The 20328-nt window shown below is 34.4% G+C and overlaps 1 protein-coding gene across 1 annotated transcript in view; it reads right to left on the bottom strand.

Annotated features, from left to right (window-relative positions):
* Window positions 1–20328, bottom strand: part of ERCC6L2 (ERCC excision repair 6 like 2) — a 131612-nt gene that overhangs the window by 74752 nt on the left and 36532 nt on the right. Inside the window, exons 3-4 of the mRNA XM_077749488.1 lie at window positions 17776–17898; window positions 3775–3968 (exon numbers count right to left, since the gene is read on the bottom strand). Coding sequence (XP_077605614.1) covers window positions 3775–3968; window positions 17776–17898 — 317 coding nt within the window. The remainder of the gene's footprint in view (window positions 1–3774; window positions 3969–17775; window positions 17899–20328) is intronic.

Below are 20328 nucleotides of genomic sequence, written 5' to 3'. Positions count from 1 at the left end.
TATGTCTTAGATTACTCCTGTCTTTCTGACAACTTCCTTGAAACAAGAGCATACTATTATTAGCTCTAAGTGAAGTAAAGTCAAATCCTAGAGCTGACAAAAATGGTAAATCTGAAGCAACTTTAATAAATATATTAAATGTAAATGGATTAAACACTTCAAATAAAAGGCAGGTCATCAGAATGGATAAAAAAGCAACATCAAACTACGTATTAACTACGAAAGGCTCACTTTAAATATAAAGAGCCAATATATTCAAATTAAAAGATAGAAAATGATAAATATTCAGTAAGTACAAGAAGACTATATTGTCTATATAGATATCAGATAAAACTTCAGAATATTAGATATAAAATGGAGCATATTTTTTAAAGATAAAAGGATTAATTTATAAGAAAAAATACTAACCTTAATGTATGTGTACCTAATAAGAGAGCTTCAAAGTACTGTATATAAATTGGAAGCTGACAGAACTGAAAGGAAAAATTTAACAATACACAAGCATAATTGAAGATGCCAACATTTCTCTCTCAGAAATTGTAAAACAACTAGAAAATCAGTAGTAAAGGCAGAGAACACTTAAGAACAGCTCCTAGCTAACATGACTTTATTGGGGCGCCTGGGTGGCTCAGTCAGTTTAAGCATCCAACTTCAGCTTAGGTTATGATCTCACGGTTTGTGGGTTCAAGCCCCGCATCGGGCTCTGTCCTGACAGCTCGGAGCCTGGAGCCTGCTTCAGATTCTGTGTCTCCCTCTCTCTCTGTCCCTCCCCTATTCATGCTCTGTTTCTCTCTGTCTCAATAATAAATAAAATTTTAAAAAATTTAAAAAAATAACATGACTTTATTGATACTTATAGAATGCTACACCTAATAACTGTAGAATAAACATTTTTTCATGAATACATAGGTCAGAAAAATGCAAATTATACAACAGAATACCACCACAGACACACTAAAATATCTAAAAACAAAAAGACTGACAATGCTAAATGTTAGTGAATATGTGAAGCAACTAAAGTCTCACAGATTGCAGTTGGAATAGAATGGTACAACCACTCAGAAAAATGGTTTGGAGTTTCCTTCTAAAGTTAAACCTATACGCTCAACCATAAAACCCCAAAATTCTACTCCTAGGAAATGAAAATATGTCTACCCAGGATAAATGAAGATGTATGTTTAAAAAAAGACTTATATATAACTAACTATTCCTTATAGTTTTACTTAAAATGAAAACCCAAATATAAACACCCACCCTCAAATAAATGGGTAACAAAGTGTGGTACGCTCATGAACTGCAATACAACTCAACATTTAAAAAGAGCAATTACAGATACATTCAATAACATGGATGAACCTCAAAAAATATTATGGTGAGCAAAAGATGCCAGACACAACAGTTCTAAGGTCTAGAAATCCAAGATCAAGAGCTGGCAGGCTTGGTTTCCTCTGAGGCCTGTCTCCTTGGGTTAAAGATGTCTGCCTTCTTGCTGTGTTCCCATGTATTCTTTCTTCTGTGCAGTCAAGTTCCTGTCATCTTTCTTTTCTAAGGACATAAGACAGATTGGACTAGGGCCTCACCTTAATGGCCTCACTTTAACTTAATTGCTTTTTTAAGAATATTTTCTCCAAATATAGTTACATTTTGGAATCCTTGGGGTTGGGAATTGAACCTACAAATTTGGAGGGGACATAATTTAGCTCAAAATAAGCCTCCTAATTGGTCTTTCTCTGTTTAGTTGGCTCTCCTTGGTGTATATGCACAACAACTAGGTTACTTATTAAATGCAAATCTGGGGGCGCCTGGGTGGCTCAGTCAGGTGTGTCTTGGTTTTGGCTCAGGATGATCTCATGGTTCATGGAAGTGAGCAAATTCTCTCTTTTTTTTTAATGTTTTATTTATTTCTAGGAGAGAGAGAGAGACAGCGTGAGCAGGGGAGGGTCAGAGAGAGAGGGAGTCACAGACTGAAACAGGCTCCAGGCTCTGAGCCGGCAGTCAGCACAGAGCCCAACGCGGGGCTCGAACCCACGAACCGCGAGATCATGACCTAAGCGAAAGTCAGACGCTTAACCAACTAAGCCACCCAGGCGCCCCTCTCTTTTTAAAAATAGATAAATAAGGGGCACCTGAGCAACTCAGTTGGTTAAATATCTGACTCTTGGTTTTGGCTTGGGTCATGATCTCATAGTTTCAGGAGATCAAGCCCCATATGGGGCTCTGTGCGGACAGTGCAGAGCCTGCTTGGGATTCTCGATCTCCTTCTCTCTCTGCCCCTCCCCCACTCACACTATGTGTCTCTCTCTCTCTTTCTCTCTCAGGATATATAAATAAACTCAAAAAATAAAAAAATAAACCTTAAAAAATAAAATAAAATGCAAATTTTTATCATATTAGTAATCCACTGAAAACATTTCAAGGGCACTCTATTGCTCTAAGAATAAAGACCCCTAGGGGTGCCTGGGTGGCTCAGTCAGTTAAGAGTCTGACTCTTGAATTTGGCTCAGGTCATGATCTCACAATTCATGGGTTCAAGCTCAGCATGGGGCTGTGCACTGGCAGCATGGAACCTGCTTGGNGAGCCCTACATTGGGCTCTGTGCTGACAGCTGAGAGCCTGGAACCGGTTTCAGATTCTTTATCTCCCTTTCTCTCTGCCTCTCCCCCACTCAGTCTCTCAAAAATAAATAAAAACATTTAAAAAAAATTTTTTAATAAAAAAAAGAATAAAGATCCTTAGCCCTCCAGACAACTTCAATATCCTTTATGATGTTCCATGCTTAACACTGTTGTCTCCCAGCCACTTCCCTCTTACATGTATGCTGCAGCCATGAGATACAGAAAGCATCAGAACTGCTTTCATTTATTAAAAAGTAATATGATCTTTGTTGTTTGAAGGCCTCTGCAAATGCTGCTTGTTCCCTCTTCCTGTATTACTCCCCTATTCTTCAACTCTTACTCATCCTTCAATTCTTTTTTTTTAAAGTTTATTTATGTATTTTGAAAGAGAGAGAACATGCTTGAACAGGGGTGGGGTAGAGAGGCAGAGAAAGAGACAGTCCTAAGCAGGTTCTCCATTGTCAGTGTGGAGCCCAACATGGGGCCTCAAACTCACAAACTGTGAGATGATGACCTGAGCCAAAATCAAGTGTCGCACATTTAACTGACTGAGCCACCTAGGCACCCCTCATCATTCAATTCTTACTCAGTTCATAGGTCATCTTCACTGGGAAGCTCCCTGACAACTCTGCACCAAAGTTAGGGTCCTTATGTGCTCCCACTGAATCCTTTGTTACATATCATAACACTCACATGACTTTATAATTACGCCTCTAGATGCCTCATTAAAATCTTAAGATGCAGGTAGGCATAAATTAGTTCATTTCTTTTGGGTACTTGTAGTCCTAAAATACTGATTCTCAATTTGTATATGTATTCTTTGCCAATCTACATTCACAACAGACTCCCCTAATTAAACTCATTCATGAAAATCACTATCTTAGTCTAGACGTGCCATATGCATAAAAGGTTGTACATGAGATTTAGGACAGTGTTACCCTTCTTTAACAGGCATTATTTGGAAAGGGAATAAAGGAAATACAATGTACTGTATAAAGTCTGAAGCAGGTGTTTCCTTCTTAGAAAAAAAGTTATTATAAACTATTTCAATAATTCTTAAATAAAATTAAATTATGCTAAGGAATAGTTTTTTTGAAAATCACAATATAAAGGGATGTAAACAGAATATTAATGTAATCATTCCCATTATACCCATTACCTGTTAAGTTCATCCAGACATAAACGCAGTGTTTCATAAGTTGTTAGAGCAATTTCACATTTCTTCTGCTTTACACGAATCAGTTCATTGTCTTTTTTGTTACCATGTAAAACAGTAACTCTGAAATATCCCCAGGTGTCCAATTCATCTCTCCAGTTGTAGAGTACAGAAAGAGGAGCAACTATTAAGAACATCTAAAGGAAGAAGGAAAAAAATATGATATACTTTTAAGTGAAAAAATAAAATGAAATCTAGAATATCAATAGTCCTATTCATTAGTTTCTGGCACTGTAGTTAATAAGAATAAATACAACTTAAGTGATTGGATATATCTGGATATAGAAGATTGTCATAAATATTTTGTCATTTACTTATCTTTTATTAGGATAAAACACATATCTAACTCTGTCCAAAGGAAGGGCTGTTTTTTATTCCCACCCCCACCAAAAAAAAAAAAAAAAAAAGGAACTGAGAGCTAAGAGAGAAGCAATTTTTCAAAACAGAGAAAAGAGTATAATCAGGACCCAAATCATAACTTCAAGAGCCAAGGGGGTAATATAAATATATGAAACAGGACAAGTTTTTTTTTTCTTGAAATATGTGGTTTTCTGAATCTCTCTTTCCTTTGCATTGCCCTAGTTCATTTCCTCTCTCCCTCTTTCAGATACTGTCAGTTGAAGACCTGGAAAATTCACTGGAAAATTGAAGTAATGAGAATAAAACCTCTACCTTTCTATCATTAGGTCAATAATCTACCTGTAGTTATTTTCATGTATTCTTCCCTCCCTCACATTACCATGGATGAACTGTCCATGTTCTTATCTGAAAATAAACCCTAAACTTACAAAGTGGCTGCCATCATTTCTTGCCAACCTAAAATCAATGCTGGAGAAATTGCCTCTAACTCCCCTATGTGACTAACTTGCCCTTTTTAATGTATCACATTCATCCACAAGCAAATAGGTTCTAATTTTTCTCAAAGTTAAAAAACAAAACAATACCCCAAATCCTCTTCCTTACCACACAACTCTCTTTAGCTATCCCCCATTACTTTACTGTCTTTATTGCAATGATCCCTAGGAGTTATCAATACTTACTATTTTTACTTAATCTCCTCCAGTTCTCCATATAAATGAGACTTATGTCCTAACCCTCCAACCAAAGCAGTCCTTTTGAAGATTAACAGTGTATCTCTGTTTAGTTTTCATGTGAATATTTTGGGGTTCCACTGACCTTCCCTGTACTAACCCCAAATTCTGCTGTCATCACCCATTTAAATTTTTTTAATGTTTTTATTTCTCACTATTATCACTATTTCTAAGCTATTATATTTAATAGTGTTACAAGTTTCTTTACTAAAGCTTTATATTTGTCCTACTTGATAAAGATCAGCTAATTAAATATACTGAAAAATTTCGGTTTGGCAAAAAATAAACTAATACAATCCTAGTCTAAATCTTGCTCTCTCTTCTGTGAAATATTTCAGCTAGGCCATTTGTCAGGTGTAAGAAGTCAAAGCTGTGACTGTGTTTTGGAAAGAGAAAGAAGAAAAAAGAACAGAAGATTAACCTACTGAATGTGAGAGTTCCTTTTCCCACCACATCATCAAACACACATAAACACTTTCTCGTCATACTTGATTCATCTCAAATACTTTTGCCTTTTGGCTTGGAGTTTATCTTATGAATTCTATTCTTCTTCTACCTTCAAATACAAAATTTGGGATCCAACTACTAACTCCAAGTATAGTCTCATGGCATCCCCCCCCCCATTTTTGTTATTACAAAATGAAAATGATGGGTCCAAACTCCATCTGAGCACTTTGAGCAGTTTTCCACTTCAGAGATCATTCACAAAAGTTGCGAATGACTCTAAAGATTCCTAGAATCAGCCTTAAGATTCAAAAAGCTTTAAAATAAAGACATTTATTATTGGTCTTTGAAATTGCAAAAGTAAATAAAATAGGTAACTCATTTTAGTACTGAGGGGTCAGAGAACTGAGTTACGCCATTTGCAAAGTCCAGAGATAGAAGAATGTAAAGTCTTTACTACCATGCTATGAATAATATCTCATTTAGTAAGCCTTACCTAAGCAAAAGATGTCAAAACAATAAAGTGGAAATCAGCGTCCAGTTGCTAAGTCACTGCACATAAAACAACTCTATTTGTTATTCAGAAGCTAAGAAACAATTTTATAAAACTAGATCTAAAATGTAATACAAACAGAATTAAAAGTTGCTCACTTAAATATTACTAAAATCGACAGAGGCCACATTTAATCCTTCAACTAGAGAATACTGAGTTACTTTTATCTCTTTCAAAAAATCTAGTTCAGTAATTGATATACAGACTTTTAAAGTTTGAATCATCATGCAGCAAGGCCTTAGAAAAATTATGTGATGTGGGCTGTGACAAAATACCCAAAGAGGTTTTTCATATGTGATGATTTCTGTGGTCGGAGTTACAGTATTAACAATAATTACCATGCCATTCTTGAGCACTTGCTGTATGCCAAGGACTGTGCAAAGTAGTTGACAAATATTAACACAAGGACTTTACACAGAAATGCTATAAAGTAGAAATATTTAGTATTTCCTTAACAAAGTATGAGAGGAGATGAGAAAACTAAGGTGTAGAGATGTTAAATAACATGCCCAAGGCCATACTGCTATTGGGTGGTAAAATAAGTATTTGAACCTATGTCTAATAATAAAACTCTTAGCCACTATTATACAACATATTAGTATTGTAATTCGCAAAGTCCATGACAGTGAGATACAGAGTTCTCTTATTTACCATAGTAACTCCAGAACTTTGTATAGTGTTTAAAAAACAAAGGTGTTCAAATGACAAATGAAATAATAAATGCAACAATGCATGTCAGTGACAGAATAGAAACAGCAACGTATATTTAGAAAACAATGACTGACAGAAAGAAAAAAATGCCAAACCTGGAGCACCTTGGTGGCTCAGTCAGTTACACATCCAACTACTGATTTCAGCTCAGGTCATGATCTCATGGTTCATGGGCTTGAGCCCCATGTCAGGCTCTGTGCTGACAGTGTGGAGCCTGCTTCAGATTCTCTGTCTCCCTTTCTCTCTGCCGCACTTCATGTGTGTATTCTCTCTCTCACACACACAAAATAAATAAACTTTAAAAAACTTTTATTAAAAAAATGCCAAAACTAATTAAGTTAAACCCTATGATATGTAATTGATAACTTTGCCTTTGGAATACTGTGGCTTATTAAATATATATACGTGGTGGAATGCCTGGGTGGCACAGTCGATTTAGTCCAACTTCTACTCAGGTCATGATGTCCTTGGTCAGAACCTTGAGTTGGGCTCTGTGCTGACAGGTCGCAGCCTGGAGCCTGTTTCAGATTCTGTGTTACCATCTCTCTCTCTCTCTCTCTGCTCCATTCCTCTCATGCTCTCTCTATCTCAAAAATAAACATTAAAAATTTAAAATATATATGTGGCTATATTAAATACATATGGGAATTTAAGTTTAGAATCCATTCTAGTCATGAGCCTCTCCAAATCTTTTTTAAGCTTATTTATTTTAGAGAGAGAGAGAGAGCACATGGGGGAGGGGCAGAGAGAGAGAATCTCAAGCAGGCTCCACAATGTCAGCACAGAGCCTGATGTGGGGCTCAATCTCATGAACTGTAAGATCATGACCTAAGCCAAAATCAAGATTCAGATGCTTAACTGACTAAGCCACTCAATCTTTTTTTTCTAAAGAGCAGTGTAAGAATTTTACCAAAACTGGACATTCTTTTAAATTATAACATTACAGACCAATATCACTTAAGTTAATGGACACCAAACCAATAAATAACAAATCTTGCAATTAAGCACGACAAGTAAATAAGGTATGAAAATGGAAATGACAAGTATAAATATTCATAGAAAATATATGTAAATCAATAAAATGAAGAGTAAAATCAATTATTAAGAACAGTAAAATAATTAAGAACGTGGAGTTTATCATAAAAATATATGTAAAGCAATAAAAAGAACAGTATATCAATTATTAAGAAGAGTAAAATAATTAAGTGGAATTTATAAAATATATGTCACACCTTAAATGACACACCTTAATATTCCATCACAAAGGAGCAGCATATACATTCTTCTCAAGTACACATTACATTTTGTTACATTTTCTGTACATGCTACATTTTCTGTTACATTTTCTGGTATAGATCATATGTTAGGCCACAGAACAAGTCTTAATATAGGAATACTGAAATCATATAAAGCATCTTTTCCTACCACAATGCTATGAAACTAAAAAGGAAAAGTGGAGAATTCACAAATATGGAGAGATTAAACAATCTGCTACTCATGATAAAAACCCTTAACAAGGTAAGTTTAGAAGGAATATACTTCAACATCATAAAGGCCATAGATGAAAAGCCCGCAGCCTCCATGGGGAAAAACCAAGAGCTTTTCATCTATGGTCAGAACAAGGAGGGTTGTCCACTCTGACCACCGTTATTTAACATAGTACTGGAAGTTAGGACTTCCACAGCAGTCAGACAACAAAAAGAAATAAAAGGCGTCCAAATCAGCAAGGAAGAGGCAAAACTTTCACTATTTGCAGATGACGTGACACACTATATGGAAAACCCGAAAGACTCCACCCAAAATCCTGCTAAAACTGATACATGAATTCAGTAGTCTCAAGACACAAAATCAATGCACAGAAATCTGTCGCAATTTTATACACCAGTAATAAAGGAGTAGAAAGAGAAATTAAGGAATCAGCCCCATTTACAATTGCACCAAAAACAATAAGATACCTAGGAATAAACTTAACCAAATGGATAAAGGACCTGTACCCTGAAAACTATAAAACACTGGTTAAAGAAACTGAAGATGTAGACAGCCCAGAAATAGCCCACATTTATATGGCTAATTAATTTATGACACAGGAAGCTAAAATATCCAGTAAGAAAGGGCAGTCATGGGGCACCTGCATGGCTCAGTCAGTTAAGTGTCCGACTCTTGATTTTGGCTCAGGTCATAATCTCAAGGTTAGTGAGATGGAGCCCAGAGTTGGGCTGCGTGTTGAGAGCATGGAGCCTGCTTGGGATTGATTGTCTCTCTCTCTGTCCCTCCCTTGTTCATGTGTGCTCTCACTCTCTCTCTCTGGCTCTCAAAATAATAACTTAAAAAACAGAGAAAGGGCAGTCATGTCAATGAACTGTGTTGGGGAAACTATACAGCCACACACAAAAGAATGGAACTACTATCTCCTATAACACACAAAAATTAACTCAAAATGGATTAAAGACTTGAATGTATGACCTGAAACCATAAGACTCCTAGAAGAAAACACAGGCAGTAAGCTCTTTGATATTGGTCTTAGTGATGATTGTTTTTAGATGTGATTCCAAAAGCAAAGGCAACAAAAACAAAAATAAACAGGTATTAAGTACTACATCAAACTGCTTCTGCACAGCAAAGGATATCATCAACAAAATGAAAAGACCACCAACTGAATGGGAGAAAATATTTGCAAATCCTGTATTTGATAAAGTGTTAATAACCAAAATATTAAAGAACACATACAACTCAATAGCCAAAAAAAATCTAATTTATAAATGGGCAGAGAATCTGGATAGATGTTCTTCCAAAGAAAAGGAGATGGCCAAGAGGCACATGAAAAATATCCCTGATCATCAGGGAAATGCAAATCAAAACCACAATGAGTTATCACCTCACATCTGTTAAGAGTGCCATTTTCGAAAAGATAAGAAACAACAAGTGTTAGTGATGATTTTAAGAAAAGGAAACCTTTATGCACTATTGGTAGGAATTAAAATTGGTGCAGCCATTATGAAAAGCAAAAAATTAAAAACAGCACTTTTATTTCTGGACAGTTGTCTGAAGAAAATAAAAACATTAACCAAAAGATATATGTACTCCCATGCTCATTTCAGCATTATTTATAATAGCCAAGATATGGAAACAACCTAACTATCCAGTATTGGATGATAAATAAAATGTGATTTATATGTAATATGTATCATACATATCACGTATCACATATGTACATATACATGTGTACACACACACACACACAAATGTGGAATACTATTCAGGAATAAAAAAGAATAAAATTTTGCCATCTGTGATAACATGGATGGCCCTCGAGGTCTTATACTAAGTGAAACAAGTCAGACCAAGAAAGAGGAATACCATTTGACTTCACTTATATGTGGAATCTACAAAATAAACCAAAAAATCAAGCTCATATATCACATTATATATATATATATCACATCACACATCAGATATATATCACACATCGCATATATATCACATATCCCACACACATATATACACATACGTGTACAGATGTAGAGTACTAGTTAGCCATTAAAAAGAATGGAATTCTCTCATTTGCGGTAATATGGATGGACTTTGAGAGCATTATACTAAGTGAAACAAGTACAACCACGAAAGAGAAATACCATTTGATTTCACTTACATGTGGAACCTACAAAATAAAACAAACCAAAATTTAAGCTCATAGATACAGAGAACAAATTGGTGGTTGCTGGGGTGGAGGGTTGGTATGCAAAATGGGTGAATGGGGTCAAAAAGTACAAGCATCCAGCTATAAAGTAAATAAGTCATGAAGATGTAATATATGCCTTGGTGACTATAGTTAATAATACTGTATTGCATATTTTAAAGTTGCTAATACGGTAGATCTTAAAAGTCCTCACAATAAAAAAAAATTTTCTAACTATGTATGGTGACAAATGTTAACTAGACTAGACTTATTTACTGTGGTGATCATTTTGCAATAATTATGGTACATACCTGAAACTAATATGTCAATAATACTTAAAAAAAAAAAAAAAAGCCTGAAAAAGCATGTGGCTTTAATATAGATAAAAACATGATCAATTAGAATATAAAACTTTAAAAATTCCATTTGAAATAGCAACCAAAAGAAAGAATACCCAGTTAAACTTGAACAAGAAACAAAGTCATACGAAGAAAGCTAGAAGCTCTGAGGGGCATGAAATAAAACTTAAGCAAATGATACAGCTACTCTAGGATATGCAGTATTTACAGTATAAAGATGTTCACTCTCCCTACATAAATCAATAAATTCAGAAAGACCACCTAAAATATCAATGGGTTTTTAGGAGAAAGTTGAGAAAATCTGAAGACAAACTAATCTTACCAAACATTAAAACGTATTATAAACCCAAAAAAGTATAAACTGTTTAGCACTGAAAGAGAAATGAGCAAATAAATCAATAGAACAATATATCTAGAAATATGCCCACAAATATGAGTGTTGTTTTACTCAAAAGTGACCTTTTGAATCATTGTGAAAAAGAGAGCTTATGCAATAATGACAATTAAAATAATCAGCTAACCATGTAAAAACAATTAAGCTGAATTAATAGATCACTCCTTAGAGTAACATAAATTCAAGCTTACACAAAGATATAAAGGTATAAAATAAAATCATATACATTATAAAAGAATCATGGGTGAACATATGATCTTAGGTACAAAAGACTTCTAGGCAGGCATAAAACCCAGAAGCCATAAAGATAGATATGTTTAACTACCCAAATTTTTTAAAAAATGCAACAAAACAAGTCAAAAGCTGACTGAAAAAGTAGGAAAGAAATATTTACAGAATACATAATGGACACAAGATTAGTTTGTAGAACATATGATTAAGGATTATTAACAAATATGATTAAAATTAGTACTTGATTTTTTTAAAAAGCTATTACAAATGTCTTATAAGATTCTGAAAAGACACTTGACTCTACTCATAATTAAAAGAACAGAAATCAAAGCAAGATATAATTTTTCTAAATCTGACATAATTTATATTTTTTAATCCCTTGGATAAATAAAAAGGTGGAAAGCAGACACTATTCTGTTTTCCAAAGTGATTCTGGTTTCCAAAATGATACACTATTGGTGAGTATACAAATTGGTAAAAGCTCTTGAAAGGCAATTTGACTCTATCAAAATGTAGTTTGTAAATACTCAATTTGAGTACCACAGATTGTGTGATTCCAGTACTAAGAATTTATCCTACAGTTATGATGGCAAATATGTGCATGCAGATTTTCACAGTAGCATATATATTTATTTTCTCATGAATACCAAGAGGATTATCTTGGTATACGTTAGAAACTAAAGAAATAGTGTATAGTAAATAAAACACTGGAAACTTATTTTTGTTCAGTCACCATTGAAACTGCTTCTGATACTGTGATTATTAGAAAAATTCTCTGCATTAATAGTGATTATGAATTTTCATAGATTCTCTAAAGTTTTATCATATAATAATATTTTAAAATTAATTTACTTTGATTCATTTTCTTAAAGACTGAATTCCAATCCTAATAGCCTAAACCTAAAGAATCATTCCAAGAATTAATATTTGAAATGCATACTTTGTGTCTTTTCCTTTACGAATTTATTCTTGGCACAAAACATTTATTTCATGCATTCTTAGATGATTTATTCACACTTGAAAAGTTTCAAAATGTATGAGATGTATCATATCACACACACATACCTTAAATCCACCACGCCTTAATTTGTAGCATTTAATTCATTAAAGGATTTTTTGCAAGGAGTTCCAACATTAATTTTTCAGGATTCCACTGCAATTCTTGCATTAGCATAATAAATATAAAGGAATTTATTTTTTTCTAGCTATTTCATAGACCATCTTTTAAAAATGCACAAAATTTTATCTTATAGTTTTAGTTTACTTATTGATTTTTGTGAGAGAGAGACAGAGCACATGAGTGGGGGAGGGGGAGAGAAGGAGAGAGGGAGAGAGAATCCCAAGCAGGCTCTGTGCAGAGCCCAACGCCGGGCTCAAACTCATGAACAGTGTGAGATCATGACCTGAGCCAAAACCAAGAGTCAGATGCTCAACCAACTCAGCCACCCAGGCACCCCTAAAAATGCACAAAATTTTAAATGGACCAATACACATTTATCTTTTAAGAATTTCATCACACAAAATTATAGTATTTGTTTGAATTCATTTCTGGGGCATATTTAGGATGTCACTGGTAATCCCATTAAAAGCTTTATGAAATTCTAGTTCAAATGATTAACTAAACACATGTACTTATTGATTCCACCTGAAACAAAAAAACAAATATAAAAATAAATCCACAATGGTGTAAGATGCTTGGAAGGGGCACTGCCAGAGGACCAGATGTGTGTAAGAGTATATGAAAACTGCCATACTTAAAGAACTGAGGAATCCATCCTATACCTATGTAAGAGAAAACTTCCCCAAAAAATGCAAAGTGAATTTTCCTAGAAAACAGACTGTAACAAGAGACAAAGAACATCAGATTATAATAAAGGGGTCAATTCATTAACAGAATATAACACCTGTCAAAAAAACGTCTTAAATCATAGCAACCGCATTTTCAGACCACAATGCTATGAAACTAGAAATCAATGACAAGAGGAAAACTGAAAAATTCACAAATGTGGAGGTTAAACAGTATGCTCCTGAACAATGAATGGACCAAAGAAATCAAAAGGGAAATAAGAAAAATCTTGAGACAAATAAAAATTGAAACATATAAAAATTTTTGGGATACAGCAAAAGGAGTTCTAAACAGAAAAATTTTAGTGATAAAGACCTACATTAAGAAAAAAGAAAAAAATCTCAAATAAACAACCTAACTTTACACCTCAAGAAACTATAAAGAGAAGAACAAAATAAGCCCAAAGTTAGTAGAAGAACGCAATCACAAAGCTCAGAATGGAAATGAATGAAATAGAGACTAGAAAAACACTAGAAAAGATCAATGAAACTAAGAGCTTGTTCTTTGAAAAAAAAAAAACAAAATTGGCAAACCTTTAACTAGAATAAGAAAAAAAGAGAACACTCAAAATTGGAAACGAAAGAGGAGACATTACCACTGATAACAAAGAAATACAAAGGATCATATAAAATTACATGATTATATACCAACAAATTAGATAACCTAGAGGAAATGAATGCATTCCTGGAAACACATAACCCAACAAGACAATCATGAAGAAAGAAAATCTGAACAGATCAATTACTAGTAAAGAGACTGTATCAGTAACCAAAAACCTACCAGCACAGAAAAGTCCAGGACCAGATGGCATCACTAGCAAATTCTACCAAATATTTGAATAAGTAATGTCAATCCTTCTCAACAATCTCAAACTCATTTTTCAAGACCAATGTTATTCTGATATCAAAGGGAAGGATAGCACAAGAAAAGAAAATTACAGGCCAATATCCCTGATGAACACAGATGCAAAAACCCTCAACAAAACATTAAAAAATCAGATTCAACAGTCCATTAAAAGGACCATACACCATGATCAAAGTGGGATTTATTTCTGAGATGCATTGGTAGTTCAAACATAAAAATCAGTAAATGTGATACATTAGCAAAATGAAGGATAAAAATCCGTATTTCAATAGATGCAAAAAAAAAAGCATTTGACAAAATTCAACATCCTTTTATGATAAAAACTCTCAACAAATTGGACACAGAAAATATATACCTTAACAAAATAAAGACCATGCGGGTACCTTGGTGGCTCAGTTATTAAGCATCTAACTTTGGCTCAGGTCATGATCTCAGTTTATGAGTTTGAATCCTATATCGAGTGAGTCTCACTTGGGTGAGCTTGAGCCCCATTCTGGGTGAGCTTGTGCCCCACTTTGGGGGGACCCCAGTCCCACTTCAGGTGAGCTCCAGCTCCACTTTGGGTAAAGCATGAGCTCCAGGTAAGTACTGCTTCTTTTTCTACCCCTCTTCTCCTCGCTCACTTGTGCCCTGTCTCTCTCTCAAAAAAAAAAAAAGATCATGTGTGACAAGCCCATAGTTAACATCACACTCATCAGTGAAAAGCTGAATACTTTTCCTCTTAATATCAGTAACAAGACAAAGATGCCTATTCTTTTACATATATACACAGACATATATATATATGTCAAGTTGACTAGCATACAATGTATACAGTGTGCTCTTGGTTTTGGGGGTAGATTCCTGTGATTCATCCCTTACATACAACACCCAGTAGATGCCTATTCTTGCCCAGTTTATTCAACATATTTCTGGAAGTCCCAGCCAGAACAATTAGGCAAGAAAAATAAAAGACTTTCAAACTGGAAAGAAAGAAGTAAAATGTCTGTTTGCAGATGACATGACATTACACATAGTAAATCCTAAGATACCAAAAACAAACAACAACAACAAAAACCCCACTTAGAAAGCAGTAAAATAAATTCAATAAATATACAGGACACACACTAAATATACAAAAATCAGTTGTGTTTCTATACATTAGCAATAAATTATTGAAAAAAAATTAAGAAAACAATGTAAATAGCATAGTAATTAACAAAGGAGAAACAATTATGCTAATCATATGCTTCCCCTACATAAAGTACTGTGTATGTTTTTCCAAAGCAGGAGAACTTCTTCAAAATTCACAGTGAGTGTTCGGGTGGAGGAACTATCTGAATTTCATCGCAAGGTTAAAGAAAAAGTCCTATACACTTTAAAACAAAAAGGAAATTTCCTTTCCAAGGAAAAAGTCAATTCAGTATTAGATCCTCATCTAGGATATAAAGTGACAGAAGAAAATAAAATTGTTTTGGTCAAGTTTTAAGAGAAAATTTTTAATTTAGAATTCTACACACAGATAAACTATCAATTCAGTATGACAGCCGTGTAAAAGTATACAAAATTTTTGAAACAATAAAGTTGTTAAACAAGCAAAAACTGGTACAAACACAAGAAAAAATGAGAAAGCTAAAAGATACAGTAGAAATTTAATCTATTTCTCTCAGGATCTAATTGCTCAAATAGATCAAAAAAAACATTAATTTTACAATACAATTATCAAGCTTGATTGAAATATTTATAACCATGTGACCATAAAAACAAAGAATGCACAAAATACTAGCAAACATGTAAAATTTTTTTTTTAAATTTCAATGTTTATTTATTTTTGAGAGAGACAGAGTGTGAGTTGGGGAGGTGCAGAGAGAGAGAGAGAGGGAGATATGCAATCTGAAGCAGGCTCCAGGCTCTGAACTGTCAGCACAGGGCCCAACGCAGGGCTTGAACTCACAGACTGCAAAATCACGATCTGAGTCAAAGTAGGGCACTTAACTTATTGAGCCACCCAGGCGCCCCAGCAAACATTTTAAAATAAGTGAAACTACATAATATTCACAGCATTAAAAAACCATGGATTTAGCCACACACACAAAAATACCAAGCCGATTCTCCCAACAACAAAAGTAGAAAGCAGAAATCAACAACAGAGGATAAATGCTCCCAGCAATCTCCATTCCCCAATAATATCTATTCACTTGGAAATTTTAAACTTTGCCTTATTTTTTTTAAGTTTATTTATTTATTTTGGGAGAGACAGAAAAAGTGTGAGTAAGGGGAATGGCAGAGAGAGGGAGCGAGAGAATTCCATGCAGGCTCTACACAGGCAAGATCATGATCTGAGCCAAAGTTGGACACTTAACCAACAAAGTCATCTAGGTGTCCCTAAACTTTGCTTTAAATAGTTCCTGAGTAAAGGCGATAACTGGAGTCACAGATAATTTGGAAAAGAATAATGAAAAGACTACATAGTAAAAACTATGGAATGCAGCCATAGTAGTACTCAAAAAAACATTTACATATTTAATGAAATGTTAGAATATAAGAAAGATCAAAAGAAAATAATTAAGAATTGAACTGAAGGAGATAGAAAAATACCAGTGTATGTTATAGCAAAGACAAACATATATATGTATATGTGCCTATATAAAAGTATATGTGTAAATAAATATATATTATAAATACATATTATATATAAGTATCTTTAAATATTTTAAGTATTACTTTTTCCTGCTGTTTTCGCTGCCCTGTCTGCTAATTATCACAACTGACATAAGATATTCATAAGCTCTGCACTGATATTTAGAATCAAATAACAACGGAAAACAGGACTTGAACTCTAGAAGATTTAAAACACATTAAGAATATGCTTTTTAAAAAAAGAAATTAAATTTGACACAGGATGTATTTATAATATTGAAAATAATAAAAATGTAAAGTAATAATACCATAAGCCCTTACTTCTCAAAATTTTGCATGAAAATGCCCCAATGATAGACAAGAGTAAATTGGCTTTCTCAATAATTGTACGTATATATAAGACTTATGGATGAGACTATTTTAAAACTTGTGGAACATGATTCATTACCAAAATATAATAAAGATTTCATAAAATCACTTCATCTTTATTTCTATCCGGTTTCCCAGGACTGAGAACATAAAAGACACAAAACGACACCTTTTCCTTTCACTATTTTATTAAAAACATATTATTTTTTATGAGTCATATATGAAATATTATAAACATATATTTATAGAGGAGAAAGATGAAGTACAGATGTGAAGTGTATTCATAGTCACATGGGCAGACAAAGATTAAGTCTAGACCTTAATTGTTTTGATTCCAACTTCAATGGTCCTGATATAGGAAGAACTTGTTACATATTTTCAGGATATAATTACCCTGATAACAACTTTATCAGTGACACACCTTTGTAGCAATGTCTACAACTGTCTCCCTTTCATCCTCCCAAAAAGAAAGAACAGTATAATAGACTTCAATGAACTTTACATACACAATAATGGAAATTTAACAAATAATGAAAGTAAGTCCTGTAAATCCAAACAAGGAAAAGACTGAAACCCTCTAAAAAAGTTTAAGCTAAAATTGTATTTTCCCATTTTAGGAGTCAATCATACTTAATTTGAGGATGAAATTGATAATTCTTCAATAATGTCTTTAGTTTTAAATTTATGATAATGTGTGATGATTCTATATACTATATTCTATATTCTATATATACTATATACTTTTCTAATACCAGCTTCATGAGATGTATGCTTCTAAACATCTTACCTTTTTTGCTATAGAAGAAGGGGGCTCCTTTTTCATACTTCTTAGTAAAAACTCTGGCATGTTGTTTTCAATGTCCTCACGAGTTCCCTTTTTACGCAAAACTGCAGCCAAAAATGAAATAACCTGGGAGGAAAAAAACATCTTTTCAATTACTGTGTAAATATTTCAAGATGGACAAAATTTTATGGCTTACACGATTAACTATCCAATTAGTGACAATTTGAGTATGTACAAATAGATTTGTTACAGGGAAAAACAACATGAAATACCAGTATTGGTTTTCTTTATATATTAACAAGTAAGTGTATAGTACACATTACCCTGCAATATAGTAAAAAAGAATTCTCATGTTGCTTTCTCTTCCACAGTAAGTTCTACCTACTCAATGAATTCTTCCTTGAAATCATCAGTTGGAACATTACCTTATTTGTTTCTCTCCATGGAAACTATCTCTTCATATACTCTTTTAGAATAAACTATATACATTCTTTTTTCCCTGTAGAAAACAAACCCATTAAGGGAGTAATATTTGGCTCACAAAGTTGTGCACTTCTGTTTATCTAATAAATATAGATGGAATGATAGAATGTTATTTTAAGATAGACAATTCATTAATATATACATCACTTTGAATAAGAGCTATTCTCCAAATATCAAGTAAGAAAGACAAAGAAACATTATAAAGGAAATATAACCCCCATAAAGAAGAGCAAGAAATATTTAATCCGTTGGATATTGGTTCAAATTTCAGCATTACTTGCCTGGCAGCTATGTAAACTAGGGTAAGATGGTTAACCTCTTAGAGTAACTAAAAATACTTGAAAATAGCAAAAATAAATATTTGCAAGTTGTAGTAAAGATGGGGCGAAGGGGAACCTGGGTGGTTCAGTCAGTGGAGTATAGGACTTTGGCTCAGGTCATGATCCCGTGATCTTATGGTTCATGAGTTCAAGCCCCAAATCCGGCTTGCTGCTGTCAGCCCAGAGCCCTCTTCAGGTCCTCTATTCCCCTCTCTCTGCCCCTCACCTGCTCATATGCTCTCTCTCAAAAATAAAATAAACATTAAAAAAAAAAAGTTGGGGGGAATTATCTGAGGTATCCATATAGGAGAAAAGAATTAATCATTACTTAAAAAAAAATAAACTATATAAATATTAAAACATAAAGAAAAAATTTAAGAAAACTAGAAAAAAAAACCCAGAAAGGTGTTTTTAACATGAGTATGATTATCTATAATCTTAATTTGATTTAAATCAAATGACAGAAGAAAAAGAATGGTATAAGAGAAGTAGCTGAAGAGATATACTTCTAAAAACTGATTAAAAAAAAATTAAGCCATATATTCCAGATCCACGAAGAACATCAAACCAATAAATAAGTAAATACATAAATAATCAATCAATCCACAAGTAGTGTTTCATAGAAAACCTGGCCAAAACTTGAGACCAAAAAAAATCTTAAAACAAGGGTGTGTGTGTGTGTGAATAAGATGGCAGAGAAGTAGAGAGACCCTAAGCTTGTCCTGTCCCTCAAACACAGCTATATAGTTATTATATATTATTCTGAATACTCAAGAAATCAATCAGAAGTCTGAGAGAACAATAACTGCAAGTCTACAAGTACAAAAGCAACCACGTTCTGGAAGGTAGGAGTGTGGAGAGTTGACTTGGAGGAGACAGCTTCAGGTACATCAGCAGCAGAGAGGGAAGCTGCTTATGGAGGCTACTTACTGCTGCAAAGTATTATAAGCAGTAGAGCACAAAATCTGAAATTTCAGAAGTCTACTATAATGGGGGATATGCCTGGCTTAAAGGTGCTCAGGTGGGGAAGCTGGGCAGAATCCCAGGTGTGACCATGTGGTCTTAGGATCCCATGGGTCGCAAGGAGAATGGGTGGTATTTCTAGGCATAGAAGTGGGGACTCAGGCTGAGGGGAGCAAGCAGGGGTGACAGCTTTCTGCTCTATTTTGACATAAACTCTGAAGAGCTACAGGATCATGCAACCACTTTCTTCACGTAGGCCGGCAAAAACTCAGTGAGACTCCACCAGAAGAATGGTGTGGGTCTGCACCATGGGAGTCCCTAAAATTTGTAGTTTTGAAACTTGGTATCACTTCTGAGATAAAAACAAACAAACAAAACAAAACAAAATAATAACAACCCTCAGACATGGGTGGCAGGGTGAACGCAGTGTTCTGCTGGAAACCGAGTTCACAAGAAGGGTAATTGATTGCTCTTCTGAAGCGTTTGTGAAGGAGGAGGAACGACTTTCAGCTCCAGGGCTAGAGGGGGACATCACCATATACATTCCTCAGTTCTGAAAGCCTTCCGTGAACAAAACAGCGCCACCTAGTGAAGGCCAGAGCCACTTTCACCAAGTGACGCCCCCTTGAGCCCTGAGGCACATTTCTATTGAAATACGTCAGCCTGAGAATCGGCACAGCCGGCCCCTCCCCTACAGAAGACCCGCACAAACAACTTGTTGGCACCAGGTCTACTGATCACAGAGTGCTACAAAGCTTCCGCTCTGGGAGAAATAGGGTCTAGCTTCCTG

Source organism: Crocuta crocuta, unplaced genomic scaffold, assembly GCF_008692635.1.
Source record: "Crocuta crocuta isolate KB4526 unplaced genomic scaffold, BGI_CrCroc_1.0 scaffold99, whole genome shotgun sequence".
NCBI classification, from domain to species: domain Eukaryota; kingdom Metazoa; phylum Chordata; class Mammalia; order Carnivora; family Hyaenidae; genus Crocuta; species Crocuta crocuta.
This window is presented reverse-complemented; position numbering and strand designations above follow the sequence as displayed.